This window comes from Euleptes europaea, chromosome 5 (genome assembly GCF_029931775.1).
Source record: "Euleptes europaea isolate rEulEur1 chromosome 5, rEulEur1.hap1, whole genome shotgun sequence".
NCBI classification, from domain to species: Eukaryota; Metazoa; Chordata; class Lepidosauria; order Squamata; family Sphaerodactylidae; genus Euleptes; species Euleptes europaea.
Window position 1 is genome coordinate 91,476,972 of NC_079316.1, and position 16,046 is coordinate 91,493,017.

Consider the following 16,046-nt stretch of genomic DNA (forward strand, 5'->3'; position numbering starts at 1 on the left):
ATCCTAAGAAGAGCCTAGTGATGTGGGCTAGCCTAAGAGATTGTGACATGCCCAAAGTCACCAGTGAGCTTCAGGGCTGAGTAGGGATTTAAGCGCAACACTCTATGCTGTTCTATGCTGGTTCAGATAATGCTGTGGTTCTGGATAAGTTTTGAGTGGTTCAACAAAGGGTTCAGTTCATGAAACCAGACCATGAATGTTACAGGGCCTTGAACAATATTCTTAAACCAAGTCACTAAATACATTACAATCTTAGCTGGCCACAGATACCAGGTTAATTCAGGTACTTAGTTTTCAGCAAGTGTCCTTTGACCAAGTTTCTATACAAAGGCAAAAGCATATTCCATTCACCTTTCCTATAAAATATGCTGCCTGCTTCTGTGTCCGAGTGTCTTCGGAAAAGGCAAACACTGTTCATGACAGAAAGTATACAGTTTATAAGGGAAAATTAAAAAGCATAGTGTAGAGCAATGCAATGGGTTTGAAAGCAATCTAGATTAGTATTTTGTTGTGATTGTGTTGACGGGATTGCTAGCTAACAGTGTGATCCTATGCAGACCTTCTCCAGTCTGAACCCATTGATTTAACTGAGCTTACACTGGAGTCACTGGATAATACTAAATTGTAATTTAGGGAAAGGTCCATGCAGATGGACAGAAAAAATGCAGACAGAGGTTTCCATATTCAGTATAAGTATAAAAGGGCAGAGGTTTGTGTAGTTCAACAATATGGTTTAACTGACATTCCCCCCTTTTTCTTTCTACTTTTCAGGTGCTGTGAAAGTTAAGTCCACTCTGAACAGGGAGCTGGTAGCCACATATGAGGTCACAATTTCTGTCTTTGACAATGCCAGTGATGTGGTTGATCGCTCAGTTAGTGTGCCAAATGGTAAGGTTATTCATACCTCAGATTAGGCAAACTGGTTTGAACTGTAGTAAGATATAAAAAGAGAATAGTGCCAGACTGGATAACGTTCAGTTTTTTAAAATCCCTGTCTCCTATTTCTTTCCTTCACCTTCTGTGTCTTGCAGCAAAATTGACAGTAAATGTATTGGATGTCAATGATAACACTCCTCGGTTCCGTCCTTTCGGGGCAACATTTTTCACGGAGAGGATCCTGGAAGGGGCCACTCCAGGGACCACATTGATATCTGTGTCAGCTGTAGATCCAGACAAGGGTGCTAATGGGCAGATCACCTATGAGCTGCTCAACCTTTCTCCTGAGGGATATGTCCAGCTTGAAGACATCTCAGCAGGTTGGTGGGACAATATGTGTGTTTCCCTTTTTACTTGAATTCTGAAGAAATTTCTCCACAAGAAGGAAGAGAGACTATTCTCCATATGGTAGAAATTTCCAATGGCACAAAAAAGTTTATTTCTTCAACAAAAGAACATAGTAAAGGGTAAACAGAGCACTACATTCAAACTTAAAGGGGAACAGAGCTGAGCATCAAACAGTTCACCCTCTGGGCCAACCAAGTTCTTTCTCCTCCTCTAATCCAGCGATGCCTCCTACCATTCTAGTGTAACTTATAAGGGCTCCTTTTCTCTCCTGCTCAGATCATCAGGGCTGTGATGGTTAAGCCCTTTTCATTATCATTTTGGCAATTCTGGTTGCATGTACCAAAGCTGGAAAATATCAGTTGTCCTATTCACACGAAATGATGACTGTGTATGTAAGCAGGATCATGTGTTGCATACTCTCATAGGACATGAGATGGCAGCAGCAACATTGTAAAAACTGAAAAGCTTCAGTCAGCTTCAATTCAGATCCAGTTTTTATTTTTCAAAAATATCCAAAGACTTCTCATTTCCCCAGCTGGACCAAAAATTCAACATCATTCTTTGCCTTTTTAATTGGAGATTAATGCATATTAGTCCAGTATCTCGTCAGATCTCAGAAGCTAAGCAGGGTCAGCCCTGGTTAGTATTTGGATGGGAGACCACCACAGAATACCTGGGTTGCTGTGCAGAGGAAGGCACCGGCAAACCACCTCTGTTAGTCTCTTGCCATGAAAACCCCCCCAAAAAGGGGTTGCCATAAGTCGGCTGCGACTTGACGGCACTTTACACACACACACAGTCCAGTAAAAGCTTAGTTAAGAGCCAGCATGGTGTAGTGGTTAATAGCAGTGGTTTGTAGCGGTGGACTCTAATCTGGAGAACCGGGTTTGATTTCTCACTCCTCCACATGAGCGGCAGATGCTAATCTGGTGAAGCCAGTTGGTTTCCCCACTCCTACAAATGAAGCCAGCTGGGTGACCTTGGGCTAGTCACACTCTCTCAACACCACCTACCTCACAGGGTGTCTGTTGTGGGGAGGGGAAGGGAAGGAGATTGTAAACCGGTTTGATTCTTCGGTCATTTATGTATGGTCGCTTTACCCACCTTTATTCCCTGTTTCAACCAGGATAAAAATTTTCAGTATGCTCGTTACCTCATTCCTTGGAAGCTCAATGCTGTTTCAATGTAAAACGAACCTGGCTTTTCCCATTCCTCTTCTGGCCTGAATTAAACCGTTCATCCAGGCTCATTCCAGAGTCACAGAGCATACATACTCTGTTCTCAGGTTGAGCTTCGCCCCACCCTTTTCCAAACCCCTCTTCAAGGCAGCATGCCGATAGCCAAACAGGGGAAGCACAGAAGATTGGCTTCTCTCACAGCCAATCACGAAGCAGTGTGTATAGAGGCAGGGATTCAAGTGCTTCCTGCTTCCTGTTACCTCGCTCTTTCTAAGCAAAAGAAAGGCTTTATTAAAACAAGGCTTGGATTTCTCCCCCCCCCCTTCTTTCAGATTGCTCTGTTTTTTGTTTTTTGTTCTTAAAATGCTTTTTTATGCTGCAGTTGGGTCTGGGGGGAAGGAAATCTTCTCTCAGGGTGAGTACTGCGAAGTTAGCCAATTACAGAGCAGCATTTAAAGGGGTGGGACTTGATTTGAACTTGGGAGACTGCTTTTCTGTATTCATGCCTCCATTAGCACAGTTTCGTCCCTGATTCCAGCCAATGCATACAGTTTCCCCCAACCCGGGTTACTTTGACCCTGGCTGAAATGGGGAATAAAGGAGGTTAAAGCGACCATGCATAAATAACCTTCTTTAAGTGGCAGAGAAAGTCAGCATATAAAAAACAACTCTTCTTCATCATCATCTTCTTCATCTTCATCATCCAAGGGGATTGCTGTTACCAGTTAACCAAATAAGCCATACCCAGTGTACAGGCAAAGTTCCTAAGGTGGCACCTGCCCCAGTTTCTGGTGACAGGACCCACCCCAGCGTTTCAGGCCCAACTCACCTTTGCTGAGGCAAGACATATGTGGTTGGCAGCCGCTTTAGCCTGAGCAGGATGTGCTCAGAACAAACACAGTGTGTAGATTGTGGGTTAACTACTTGAGTGGGCTAACCCACTGAGTTTGGCAGCCAGAGCAGAGGAACTGCCTCACGTTATCAAGCCCCACCTGGGGGACGGAACAACCTAGGAGGTGACTGCAGCTGAGACAGGGCTCTAGAACACTTCCTGGTTGGATGAAAGGCTGGAATAGAATTGGAAGTGACCTGTTTAAAGAGGATCTGTTGCAGGCCACGATGTAGTATCCCTGCTCAGGCACTGTATATGAGCGAATCCTATTGAAAGGTAGGAAGAATCAAGGGGCACAACTAGGGTTGTCAGATTCTGGTCGGGAAATTCCTTGAGGATGGAGCCGGGAGACTTGAGGATGGAGCCAGGAGATGTCAGGGACCTCAGTGGGGTACAGTGCCATATAATCCACCCTCCAAAGCATCCATTTTCTCTAGGAGACTGATCTCCATCATCTGGAGATGAGCTGTAATTCTGGGGTATCTCCAGGTCCCACATTCAAGGCTAGCATCCTTAGGTGCCAACCCCCTCCCCGTTCCAGTCTGAGCCCTTGCAGTTCCTCTGCTCTGGAAAGGTCATGGCAGAACAAGGGTAACACAGCCTTTATGAGAGAGAGTATGTATTCATGAGAGTATGTACCCAATGACTCAAACATCTCCCACCCAAGTTACTAGGCCAGCATACCAGTTAACCAAATTTTCAAGTTAACCGGGTACCAGTTAACAAAGTTTTACTGTACTATCAGTTACAGACTACTATAAGCAAAAAAGATACATTCATTGTCATATCTTCTGTGCAGTCCCACATGGGACTGCGCACACGCAGAGCCATGTGTGCCTACACGAAGACACTCGATGAACAACAGTTACAGGTAAATGCAACTCTGTTTTTCCTTACTCAAGAATATTACGGTCTGTATTTCAGCAGTGTTGTGATTAGTTCATGATTTCCAGCCACCATGTTGATGGCACTGGCATTCACCCACATCAGATTCTATTCTTGGAGTTAGATAATCAACATCTCTTAAGAGTAGGGTTCCCAGCTCCAGGTTGGGAAATACCTGGAGATTTTGGAGGTGGGGTTTGAGGAGGGCAGGGTTTGAAGAGGGGAGGGACTTCAATGCCATAGAGTCCAATTGCCAAAGTGGCCATTTTCTCCAGGGGAACTGATTTCTGTCACCTGGAGATCAGTTGTAATAGCGGGAGATCTCCAGGGGGACTACAATGCTGCAGGTGGATGTCACTGACATCAACGATAATCGACCAACATTTGTCCGATCCCCCAATGGTACTATCACATTAAAGAGGTAAAGATACAGAGCTCCAGATCTGGCCTTCTATAGGTTAAACAGCCCGTGTTATCTTTTCCTTTTTTCAAGCTACAGAAGCTTATATTGAAATGAGTACATTTTGACACCAATATATAAATGGGACTGAGGAAGAATTGAAACGATCGTATCCCTTTCTACCCTTCTTCACTTGAAGACATTGACCTCGGATTGATTGTTACTGTACCAGGACTGAGAAATACTTTGTTATACATATGCAATTGGTTTGTTAGCACATTGTTATATACCCAGGACTGAGAAATACTTTGTTGTATATATGCAATTGGCTTGGTAGCACGTTGTTACATTCCGTATATTATTGTCATTACACATTGTTATCAGCCTGTTTCTGTACTAATTTTCTAACCTTAAGTAATGATGCAGAGGTGTTGATTTTTGATTGCTTACCACCTGGAGGTTGGCAACCCTATTTAAGAGTCCCCCTTGTAATGGCCACAAATCTGTGTTTATTAAGTGAGGCCTGGAGATCTCCTGGAATTACAAATGATCTCCAGATTACAGAGACCAGTTTCTCTGGAGAAAATGGCTGCTTTGGAGGTTGGAATCTATGCCATTGTACCCTGCTGCAGCCCCTCCCCAAACCCCACCTTCCCCAGCTGTACCACCAAATATCTCGAATTTCCCAGTCAATAGTTGGCAAACCTAATGTTCCTGGTTATGCATTTTGAAATTTTCTCCATTCCATTCCTAATTGCCATCCATGTAGAACCGGTCCTCTAAAATATATATAGATGGTCTTTTTATGTACATTCAAAAGCGGGAGGGCAGTAGAAGGATCAGACAGTATGAGAGTTCTAACATCTACCTGTTATCTTCCAGGAAAGGTAGTTTCTAACAGGACAGTGGACTATGAAGAAGTGCAATGGTTGAACTTCACTGTTCGGGCTTCAGACAATGGGTCTCCACGGAGATCAGCTGAGATTCCAGTGTATCTAGAAATTGTAGATGTCAATGATAATAACCCCATCTTCAGCCAGCCCTCCTACCAGGTGATTTGGAACAGGATGTGTGTATAATAAGCCCTGGTTTCAGTGTTCAGCATGCCCAGTAATGAATGACAGAAGGATTTAAGAGGGCGGAGCGAAAAGCAGGGAAGGAGAGAAATGTCAGTTGGAAAATGGCAGTTTGTGGGGGGTGAAGATGGTGTCTGCAAGAAATAGAGGATGCATGATTTTTTATTTTGATATAGTAGTAGATGTGTTAAGCGTTCATTAGCCTGTTTATTTACATCTGTGTGGATGTTATATATAGGACTATATCTATATAAATCAGTGTTTCTGCCACTTCCACCTATAAAAACTCTAAAAATCCTGACATGTATGGGAAGGTCAATAAAGATGTTGAGCTGTGCTGGATCAGATTAGATCCTCCACTGTTGATTACTCAGCAATCTGTACTCTAGTATGTTCTACCAAATTTTCCACCCTTGTGTGTTCTACCAGATTTTCGACACTTTTCTGTTAAATGTCATTTTGCTTTAACATCATTTAAAACTCAGTAAACTAAAACAAGAATGTTTACAGTATATGTGGGGCAGAGAGAAGTAAAATATTGTCGAAGGCTTTCACGGTCAGAGTTCATTGGTTCTTGTAGGTTATCCGGGCTGTGTAACCGTGGTCTTGGAATTTTCTTTCCTGACGTTTCGCCAGCAACTGTGGCAGGCATCTTCAGAGTAGTAACACTGAAGGACAGTGTCTCTCAGTGTCAAGGGTGTAGGAAGAATAATATATAGTCAGAAAGGGGTTGGGTTTGAGCTGAGTATTGTCCTGCAAAAGTAATGTGCTAATCATTGTCCTGTAAGTATCAAGATAATGTGCTAATGAGGGTAACAGATCACTTCAGGATACAATGGTTCCATATTAACATACCATACCCTCATTAGCACATTATCTTGATACTTACCCCGTGGCACGGAGTGGTAAGCTGCAGTACTGCAGTTCAAGCTCTGCTCCCGACCTGAGTTCGATCCCGACGGAAATCAGTTTCAGGTAGCCGGCTCAAGGTTGACTCAGCCTTCCATCCTTCCAGGGTCACTAAAATGAGTACCCAGCTTGCTGGGGGTAAAGTATAGAATGACTGGGGAAGGCAATGGCAAACCACCCCATAAACATAGTCTGCCTTTACCTTTACCAGCTGACTAAACGAATTAGATGTAATATGTCTTTTGATTAATAGAACCAGTCAGAGACACTGACTTTAGTTGTCTCCTCTTGTGCTTTCAGAAGCCTGTCTTCGAGGATGTCCCTTTGGGCTCTGTCATCTTGAGGGTCCAGGCCACTGATGCTGACTCTGGACGCTTTGCTCTTCTCCAATACAGTCTGGGAGATGGGGAGGGCAAGTTTGGGATCAATCCTAACACGGTAATAAACTAAACCAACATGCAGCTCTTGGGCTAGTCATGCCTGTATGAGTTTTATTGTTTTTTTGTTCTTATTGTATTAGAATTTTTTTTGTTCTTATTGTATTAAAATTATTTGCAACCATAGATTATAAATTGTTACAGCATAGGAGAGCAGCTCTCAAATTAGCTTAAAAGCAACTGACCAGCAGGGGATGAGTAGGACATAGAGAAGTACTTAATACACTGTCAGAAAGGGAGGGGGTGTACTTGCAACCTCAAAGACTGGTGTCTCAAGTTCCTGATTCAACTTACCCTTTCTTCCTTTTCCTACTCAAAACGTTTGTGTTCCCTGAGTGATTTATCATGTAGATCAAGAACTTTAAGTGTACAAGCTGTGTTCATGAATGCATTCAATAATTTTCTGAAGGTCTTTGTTCCAGGGGGACATCTACATTCTATCAGCCCTGGACCGAGAAAAAAAAGATCATTATACTTTGACTGCTGTAGCCAGAGACAATCCAGGAGACATTTCTAGTAACCGCCGAGAGAACTCTGTGCAGGTAGATGCTTTAACATGGGTTTTCAAACACTTATACTCAGGGTTGCCATCACATTTGCAGTAGGCAAAGCATCATGTAATCTGCTTTGCCCTCCATATGTTATTTCCATTCCAGATTTCAATGAAAGAAGAGGTCCTATTAGTGCACAGAGTATGGAAGAAAGCTTTGCTTTACTTATTTTTTTCTGCACTGCGTGACTGCAATGATTCTCCCAACCCTTTAGTATAAAAGTTTGTACAACAAGCTAATATACATACCTGGCTGTAGCTGGTGCATATTTTTATACTCATTCTTCTTGCTTTTATTTCAGGTCTTGATTACTGTCCTGGACATCAATGACTACCGGCCCCACTTTGCCAAAAAACAATTCAGCACCAGTGTGTATGAAAATGAGCCAGCAGGAACCTCTGTGATCACAATGACTGCTACTGACCTCGATGAGGGAGACAATGGAATAGTGACATACAATATCGAAGGACCTGGAGTGGGTATGTAGCCTCCTTAACGGTGGATAGGTATGTCAGTAGTTGTAGATGGATACTGGTTAATATCATAGTGCTTTACAAAGGCACAAAGACTAACTCATCCCCCCCAGGGCAGGCTGGGAGGACAAAACAACCCTGGAGAATGGTCATTCCCCCTACTGCAGCCACATACCACCTCACCTCATGGAGGACTGGAGAGAAAGGAGGTGTCACCATGCCCTTCTTTGCCAGCTGCACCATGCCCAAGCCAGCTGCACCACTGTCATGCTTCTCCTCTCCAGGCATACTAGGCCTCACTGGCACAGGACAAAGCCAGACACTGCTCTCCTATGCACCTCCTCACCAGACTGGGCATGGCAGGGTTGGTGAAATGGAAGACAGATAATGCCATACTCCTCCTTGCTGGCTGTACCACATTTGTGTTGGTAGTGCAAAGCATGACACTGCTCTGCCCGTGTTCCTCCTCAGCTGGGCATTGCTGTGCTTGCTCTCTTCATTGCTGGCCTGTTCTCGGTGGGGCTGGTAAGGAGGAATATGGGTGCTACTGGCATAGGCTGAAGCCAAGTACCACTGTGCCAATGCTCCTCTTTGCTGGCTTGGGCAAGAAGCAGCGTAAGCACAATGGCTCCTGGCTTCTCCCTGTATCAACTACACCCAAACTCTTCCTCACCCGCCCCACAGTGTGGGTGGGCAGGGCTTAGAGCAGGGGTCCTCAAACTACGGCCCGCGGGACGGATCCGGCCCGTCAGGGTCCTGAACCCGGCCCCTTTAAAAAATTGCAGCCGCAAGGTAATGCTGGGAGGAAGTCCGTTTAAAAACTCATGGTGGGGGGGGGATTGTGTGCGCGCGCCCGCCCGCGCGTGAAGGAAAAACAAACGGCGCGTGAGACTTTTCACTGCCGATTAATATTAATGAGGGGGGGCTAGTTTTCCCCGTTCTTCTGAGTGGGCTTGGCTTTTCCTCAAGCTCACATAAAAAGGCGAGAAGGGGCGGAGCCCGGCAAGCGGCCTTGCTGGCGACAGAAAGGGGCAGGGCCGTCTGAGGCCCGCACGCTCCTGGTCTTCGGGCCGCGAGAAGATGGCAGTGGCGGCCACGGCCTTGGCGTTGGACGCTCGAGCGTCCGTGTCAGCGGCATCGCCGTTGCTTCGACGTGGCTGGGGACGGAGGCGACGCCCCCGGGGCGGCCGCGAGCAGAGGTGGGAGGAGGAGGAGGAGGACGGCGGGCCCGGGTGCTGCTGCCGCGCCTGCCCACCGGGGCCCGGCTGGCTGGACAGCCTCGGCCGACGCCAGCAGCAGCCACCGCCACTCTGGCCTTCCTCGGGAGGGGAGCCGCTGACGCCCGCCCAAAGCAACCGAGGTGCTGCGCTGCTTGAGTGGGGAAGGCGCGCGTAACGTGTGGATGCGTGCACGGGGCCCTGCCTCCGTGTCTCTCTGTGTGCCCCTGTTGCGGGGGCGGAGTTTGGAGATGGGCGGGGCGAGTGTTGGGCAGGGACTATGGGGTGGGGGGGCAAGTGTGGAAGGGGCTGACGCGTGTCTCGTGGCAGGGGCGGAGCTTAGAGCTGGGTGGGGCGAGTGTTGGGTAGGGACCGAGCCGTGGAGGAGGGGGTGCACGTGTGGAAGCGGCTGACGCGTGTCTTGTGGCGGTGTCTGCTGGTTTTTTTTTTCCATGTGTGGCAAGGGGGCCGGCTCTTCCCGGGTTGCGTTCACACATGCACTCTCAGTCCACTGTCGATGCATTTTGCAGCTGGGTTTTACTGTGTGAAACTGCAAAATTCACTTGCAAATGATTGTTAAAGTGCATTGAATGTGGATTGAAAGTGCGTTATTCAGTAAATGTGAAATTGCCCTTTGTGTGCATGTGACTGTGCATGGAGTAGGGGTCCCTGTGGATGTGGGGGGGGGAGGTAGGTGTGGATTTGCTGCATTGGGCAGAGGGTTGGGCTATAGTCTGGCCCCCAACAGTGTTTGAGGGACAGTGAACTGGCCCCCTGTTTAAAAAGTTTGAGGACCCCTGGCTTAGAGCAACAGCCACTGGGACTCCCTTCAGTAAAGTAAATAGCCATTCTGCCTCTGTTTCCTCCTATTTTACATGCATTCTTGCTATGTACATATATGACCAAATCTGTTATAATATTTTTTACCCGTGCTTAGTTATTAGAATTACTCATGATTATCAATTTCATATAGAAATTATGGTGTGCAAAATGCTGTACCAACTTATGCCATTTACCATTACATAAAACCTGGAAGACAGGTTACTACTGTCCTTTTGACAAGTTGTGCATTACACTCAAGGTGGATCTTGAGTCATTTCTGACCATAGTCCTCATCCCTGCATGGAACCAGACTGGCTCTGCTTGTCTTTGTTTCTCTGCTTCTGATTTCTTCTTGTCTGCAACCCTTCAGTAACTCTTCAGTAACTTACTGTACTCATAATGAAACATGCAGACTTTTGTCTGTGTTCTTCATCTCGTACTCTACATATGCATGAAGCTCAAGAAAGGTTGGGGAATTCATGGTTGATAATTGGCAGCTGCAAAGTGTTTGCTGTTTGTCGTCAAATGAACTTTTGTGTGTTCATGTTCATCCTTTTGTTACTGCTTCATCTCCCTCCCCCACCCCGTGTCCAACTTTAGAGTGCAAGCTTCTTGGGGCAGGGGACCTATCTTCTTTGCTTCTGCTTTAAAGTGCTTGGTACATTGATGGCATTATTTAAAATAAGTAAAAATAATAACAGATCCCAGGTGGACAATTTCAGTTTCCACCCTGGTATCTGAAGAAGTGAGCTGTGGCTCACGAAAGCTCATACCCTACCAGAAAATATTTTTGTTAGTCTTTAAGGTGCTACTGGACTCTTGCCCTTTTTGACTACTGCAAACAGACTAACACGGCTACCCACTGTGAGTTTCCACACTGTAATGGCACAGTATGCAGAGTTGAAAGGGAAGGATTTGGAGTTGAAAGTCTCTTTTCTTCTGAAACTTGTATCTTCACTTCTGAGTTGTGAAATTAAAAGACATGCTTAATGAGGGAACTGAAACTAAGAGGCAGGACATTATCTGTTTTAACCCTTACAGTGCTGAATGTTTGCTTCTGCCTTTTCTCTACTTTAAAACTCACCAGTGATCTCTGAAATTTCATAGGGATTGTATAAAGGGCACTCCTGTGTAAACAAGATATATAATTTGGGGACCCTCAAAGAATTGCTGAGGGATAAACAAACAAGAATCCACTCCCACAACTGCACACTGTTGCTGAACTCTGTGGCGTAGGTGAATAGCTTCCTGCTCTGTTCTCCCCCTTCAGGTTATAGTAAGCTGTGGGGTCTTGATCAGGCCCATTTCTCCTCTCCCTTCTATCTTCCTTTTCTCATAAACTCATGGTCAGCTGTCCTCAGCATCCTATGACCCTGGAGAGCAATAAGCATCCTCAATCCTCACAATGCCATGCTTTGATGTTTTTCCTCCTTTGTCTTCTTGCTGCCTTACAAACTAATATTGTGCCTCGGAACATGAAGAACCCCTTACCTTGTTTGTGACTGGCCGTGATTCACTGCCCTGTTTATAGGCACAGGAGGATCATTTGTTACTAGTAGGAGCGATGCTATTATTATCTGGCTTCATTTATATCGGTATGATGATAAACTGTATAGCTGACGGATTAGTATGACTGAATGTATCCTGTGTAATCGGTTGGCATATGAATTCCATTACTCATAATTTCTGCTGCATTTTCCCAGTCTTTTAAATTTTATGCCATGTTATAAACTACAAAACGGCTCTTGCAATGAAATAGTGTTTGAAAGCAATTTATGCGATATCCTAAGTGTAAGTGAAATGTGTCTCTTCTGTTCATAGAGGCCTTCAAAATTCATAAGGACTCAGGGCTCATAACAACTCGCAGGCGTCTGCAGTCGTACGAGAGGTTCAACCTGACGGTGGTAGCTACTGACAAAGGAAGTCCACCACTCTGGGGGACTACAATGCTGCAGGTGGATGTCACTGACATCAACGATAATCGACCAACATTTGTCCGACCCCCCAATGGTACTATCTTGCACATTAAAGAGGTAAAGATACAGAGCTCCAGATCTGGCCTTCTATAGGTTAAACAGCCCGTGTTATCTTTTCCTTCTTTCAAGCTCCCTTAACCCAAAGGTCTTGAGCAGTAAAAGGGGAGCCTTTATTTCTTTAAGGAAAATATGGTGGATAAACAGCCCATGTTATTTAGCATGCCAAATGTCTACAGCAAATATACATGCAAATTAGCTTTGATTAGCATGGCTTGTTCATCATCGTGGCCTCTTTGCAGTCCCACACATGGGAACTGCGCTTGCACAGCGCTAGCCCAGCAACAAGGATTGCTCCCCCTCCCCTCCAGCAATGGTCCTTCCCTCCCTTTTGGACACGTGATGGAGGGGAGGAGAACATCCTTCCTTCAGTTCTCTTTCTGCCACTGCGGTTAGAGGACGTTTGGATAGCTTTGTCTGTCTTCAGAGAGTTTTCTCTACTTCTTTGTCGTGTTTCCTTTCCTTCTTCGATTTGTGCTTTGTCGTCTTGGATCCAGGATGGCGATCTTCAAAAAGTGTAAGAGCTGTGGGACCAAGGTGGCGAAATCTGATGAACATGAGGACTGCCTCATATGTCTAGGTGAGGGCCATATCCCATCCACTTGCTGTGCTTGTGCCCTATTCACCCCCAACGCCCGTAAAGATCAGGATTTGAGGCTTAAGGCTACCCTGTGGGAGCAAGCTATGAAGTTCCCTGGGGCTCAGGGCTCGGGAGGAAAAAAGTCAAAGTCCCCGTCCTCCGTATCGATGCCACCACATCAATCTACCAAAGGTCTCTCCTCAAGCTCGAAGAGAGCGGGTTCTGAACCCCCTGTGGAGTATTCTAAGAAAAAGAAGCACTCCTCCTTGTCGAAACATCCAAAAAAAACGAACTCAAATTCAAATTTATTAATATGGTTGACTGACCAGTCACATGCCAATAACTCTAATCCTGCAAATGGTGAGTTGTCAGCTCCATCGACCTCGAAAGGGGCAACGTCCCTCAGAGGTTCTTCGACCCCGAACCCTCGAGTTCAGGGCTCTTCGCCCTCGAAAGGGCAGATTCCAGCCAGCTAATGTGATGCTGACCTTGCATCGACACTGTCTCCAGTCGTTCACCTGAGTCCTATTCATCTGGTGCAAGCCGAGGCCGAGGTCTCCCATGGTGGAAGTTCACCCGTCAACCCCAACTGCGAAATCTCCTTCTCATCATTCCACTTTGGCGGAAAGCGAATCCAGACCTCGGCGTCATTCTCCTTGAACCCAAGATCAGGAGCGTCGTGACTCCCCTCCATCGCCTCGACATGATGATTGGGCTCAAGAGGTTCCCATCGACCCCAAGCCTAGGACCCCATCACCTACATGGAGCGCTTCAAAGATGTTTTCCTCATCGGACAAAGACGCTGTGGAGGTCTCATGGACATTTCAATCCCGAGGAACTTTATGGCGCACACCATGGAACTTTCTCGGCTGAGATGGACTATCATGGTTGTGAAACTGATCGAACTCGCCCTCACTGGGGCCCCTGTCCTCCATGGGGCTACTGTCAGTACGAGCTTCAGGCTTGGGCTCAAGGTGACAAGGGCTACTCTCTGTCACACCAGCAGAAGGCAACTACCTCCTTTATGGCTATGCCACCAATGTGTTCAGACCTGATCCTCGACTCAGAGTAGGAAGAGGTATTCGGAATCTGGGCACGCTTCCCTCCCTTCGCTTGGCGACGTTTCCCCCACGGAGGACACTAAAGCCTATTCTGAAATTCTAAACCATATGGCGAAGGCGCTCAGGCTCAAGGTCACTCCCTTGGATCCGATACCTGATGATCCCATTATGGGGGTGCTTTTCTCAACCGATACTGGCCCTGTCAAATTTCCCTGGGTAAAGGGCATCAGTCAGATAGCTGATACCCTGTAGGCCAAACCTGCCTCCAACATCCCTTCGGTCAAGAAGATCAAAAATTTACATAAAATAAAGCAGGCTGAGGCGCCATTCCTGTACCAACATCCTGCCCCTAATTCCATTGTCACCAGGGTCCTCGCCTCTAAGGCCCAGGGGACTAGTCATTCCGCCCCTCTCGATAAAGAGGGGAGGAAATTGGATGTAATTGGGCAGATTTACTCCACTGGGGCCTTAGGCATCAGAGTTTGTAATTTCTCTGCTCTTATGGAACGGTACCAGATGTTCCTATGGGATAGGATAGGAAGCCTTTTCTCCTCCCTACCTCAGGACAAAGCACAGGAGGGCAAGATCCTCCTGGCAGAGGGCTCAAGATTGGGCAAGTACCAAATCTCTTCTGCCCGTCATGTGGTGGATGCCGCAAGTAGAACTATTGCGGCCAGTTAGTATTATGCAGACACTCTTGGCTGCTAAAAATATTGTCGAAGGCTTTCATGGTCAGAGTTCATTGGTTCTTGTAGGCTATCCGGGCTGTGTGACCGTGGTCTTGGTATTTTCTTTCCTGACGTTTTGCCAGCAGCTGTGGCAGGCATCTTCAGAGGAGTAACACTGAAGAGACTGTCCTTCAGTGTTACTCCTCTGAAGATGCCTGCCACAGCTGCTGGCGAAACATCAGGAAAGAAAATACCAAGACCACGGTCACACAGCCCGGATAGCCTACAAGAACCGACTCTTGGCTGCGTTCCTCTAACCTCTCCAGGGATACTAAAACATCAGTGGAGGACATGCCCTTCAATGGCAAAGCCCTTTTCAATGAGAACACAGATGAATGGCTTGATAACATTTGTAAAGATAGAATCACTGCTAAAGCCATTGGTATCACCCAACCTGCACCATCCACATCCTTTAAGCAACGGTTTCCATACAGGCAGCAGACCTACCACCTTACCGCTACCAATCATACACTTACACTCAACAGGGCCAATCTAAGCCTTACAACCCTTCACAATTGTGGGAGGAGGTGAGCTCCCTTCTCAAGAAGGGTGCCATCATAAGAGTGCCCCCTGCAGAAGTACACCAGGGTTTTTACTCCCGTTACTTCCTTGTGGAGTAAGGAGCCCCTGGCGCAGAGTGTTAAGCTGCAGTACTGCAGTCAAAAGCTCTGCTCACGACCTGAGTTCGATCCCGATGGAAGTCAGTTTCAGGTAGCCGGCTCAAGGTTGACTCAGCCTTCCATCCTTCCGAGGTCGGTAAAATGAGTACCCAGCTTGCTGGGGGTAAAAGGAAAGATGACTGGGGAAGGCACTGGCAAACCACCCTGTAAACAAAGTCTTCCTTGGAAACATCAGGATGTGATGTCACCCCATGGGTCAGGAATGACCCGGTGTTTGCACAGGGGACCTTTACCTTTTTACTTCCTTGTGGACAAAAAGGATGGCGGGACGAGGACCATCATGGATCTCAGGGCCTTGAACAAATACATAAGAACACTTCTTTTCGTATGTTATCCATTCCGGAGATTCTTCCCCTCCTCCAGCTTAATTCATGGTTTGCAGTTCTTGATCTCAAGGATGCTTACTTCCATATTTCTATACATCCCCATTGCGGAACATACCTCAGGTTTTCCTGTAACAACCATCACTATCAATACACTGTTTTGCCCTTTGGTCTCTCCACAGCACCTTGGGTCTTTTCTAAATGTGTTTCTGAGGTTGTTGCTTACTTGGCTCTGCAAGGGTGCACAATTTACCCCTACCTGGACCACTGGCTCCTGGTAGGAGATTCCTCACAAACACTGGCCGACCAAGTGGCCTTGGTCCTTAGGACCCTCCAACAGTTGCATTTTGTTGTGAACTTCTCAAAGTCTCGATTGACACCTACCCAGTCTATTGAGTTTATAGGGTCGATAGTAGACTCTAAGTTGGGTAAGGCCTTTTTACCACAGACTAGAGTCACAGCCATCACTCGGCTGGCTTCTCAATTCATTGCATAAAGGTACCAACCAGCGGTTAGA

General features: G+C 46.4%; 1 protein-coding gene across 1 annotated transcript in view; it reads left to right on the forward strand.

Moving 5' to 3' along the window:
* CDH23 (cadherin related 23) overlaps positions 1–16,046 on the forward strand; it is a 553,698-nt gene that overhangs the window by 507,190 nt on the left and 30,462 nt on the right. Inside the window, exons 47-53 of the mRNA XM_056850511.1 lie at positions 772–888; positions 1,032–1,256; positions 5,522–5,691; positions 6,925–7,062; positions 7,484–7,603; positions 7,914–8,091; positions 11,946–12,157. Of these exons, the coding sequence (XP_056706489.1) occupies positions 772–888; positions 1,032–1,256; positions 5,522–5,691; positions 6,925–7,062; positions 7,484–7,603; positions 7,914–8,091; positions 11,946–12,157 (1,160 nt within the window). The remainder of the gene's footprint in view (positions 1–771; positions 889–1,031; positions 1,257–5,521; positions 5,692–6,924; positions 7,063–7,483; positions 7,604–7,913; positions 8,092–11,945; positions 12,158–16,046) is intronic.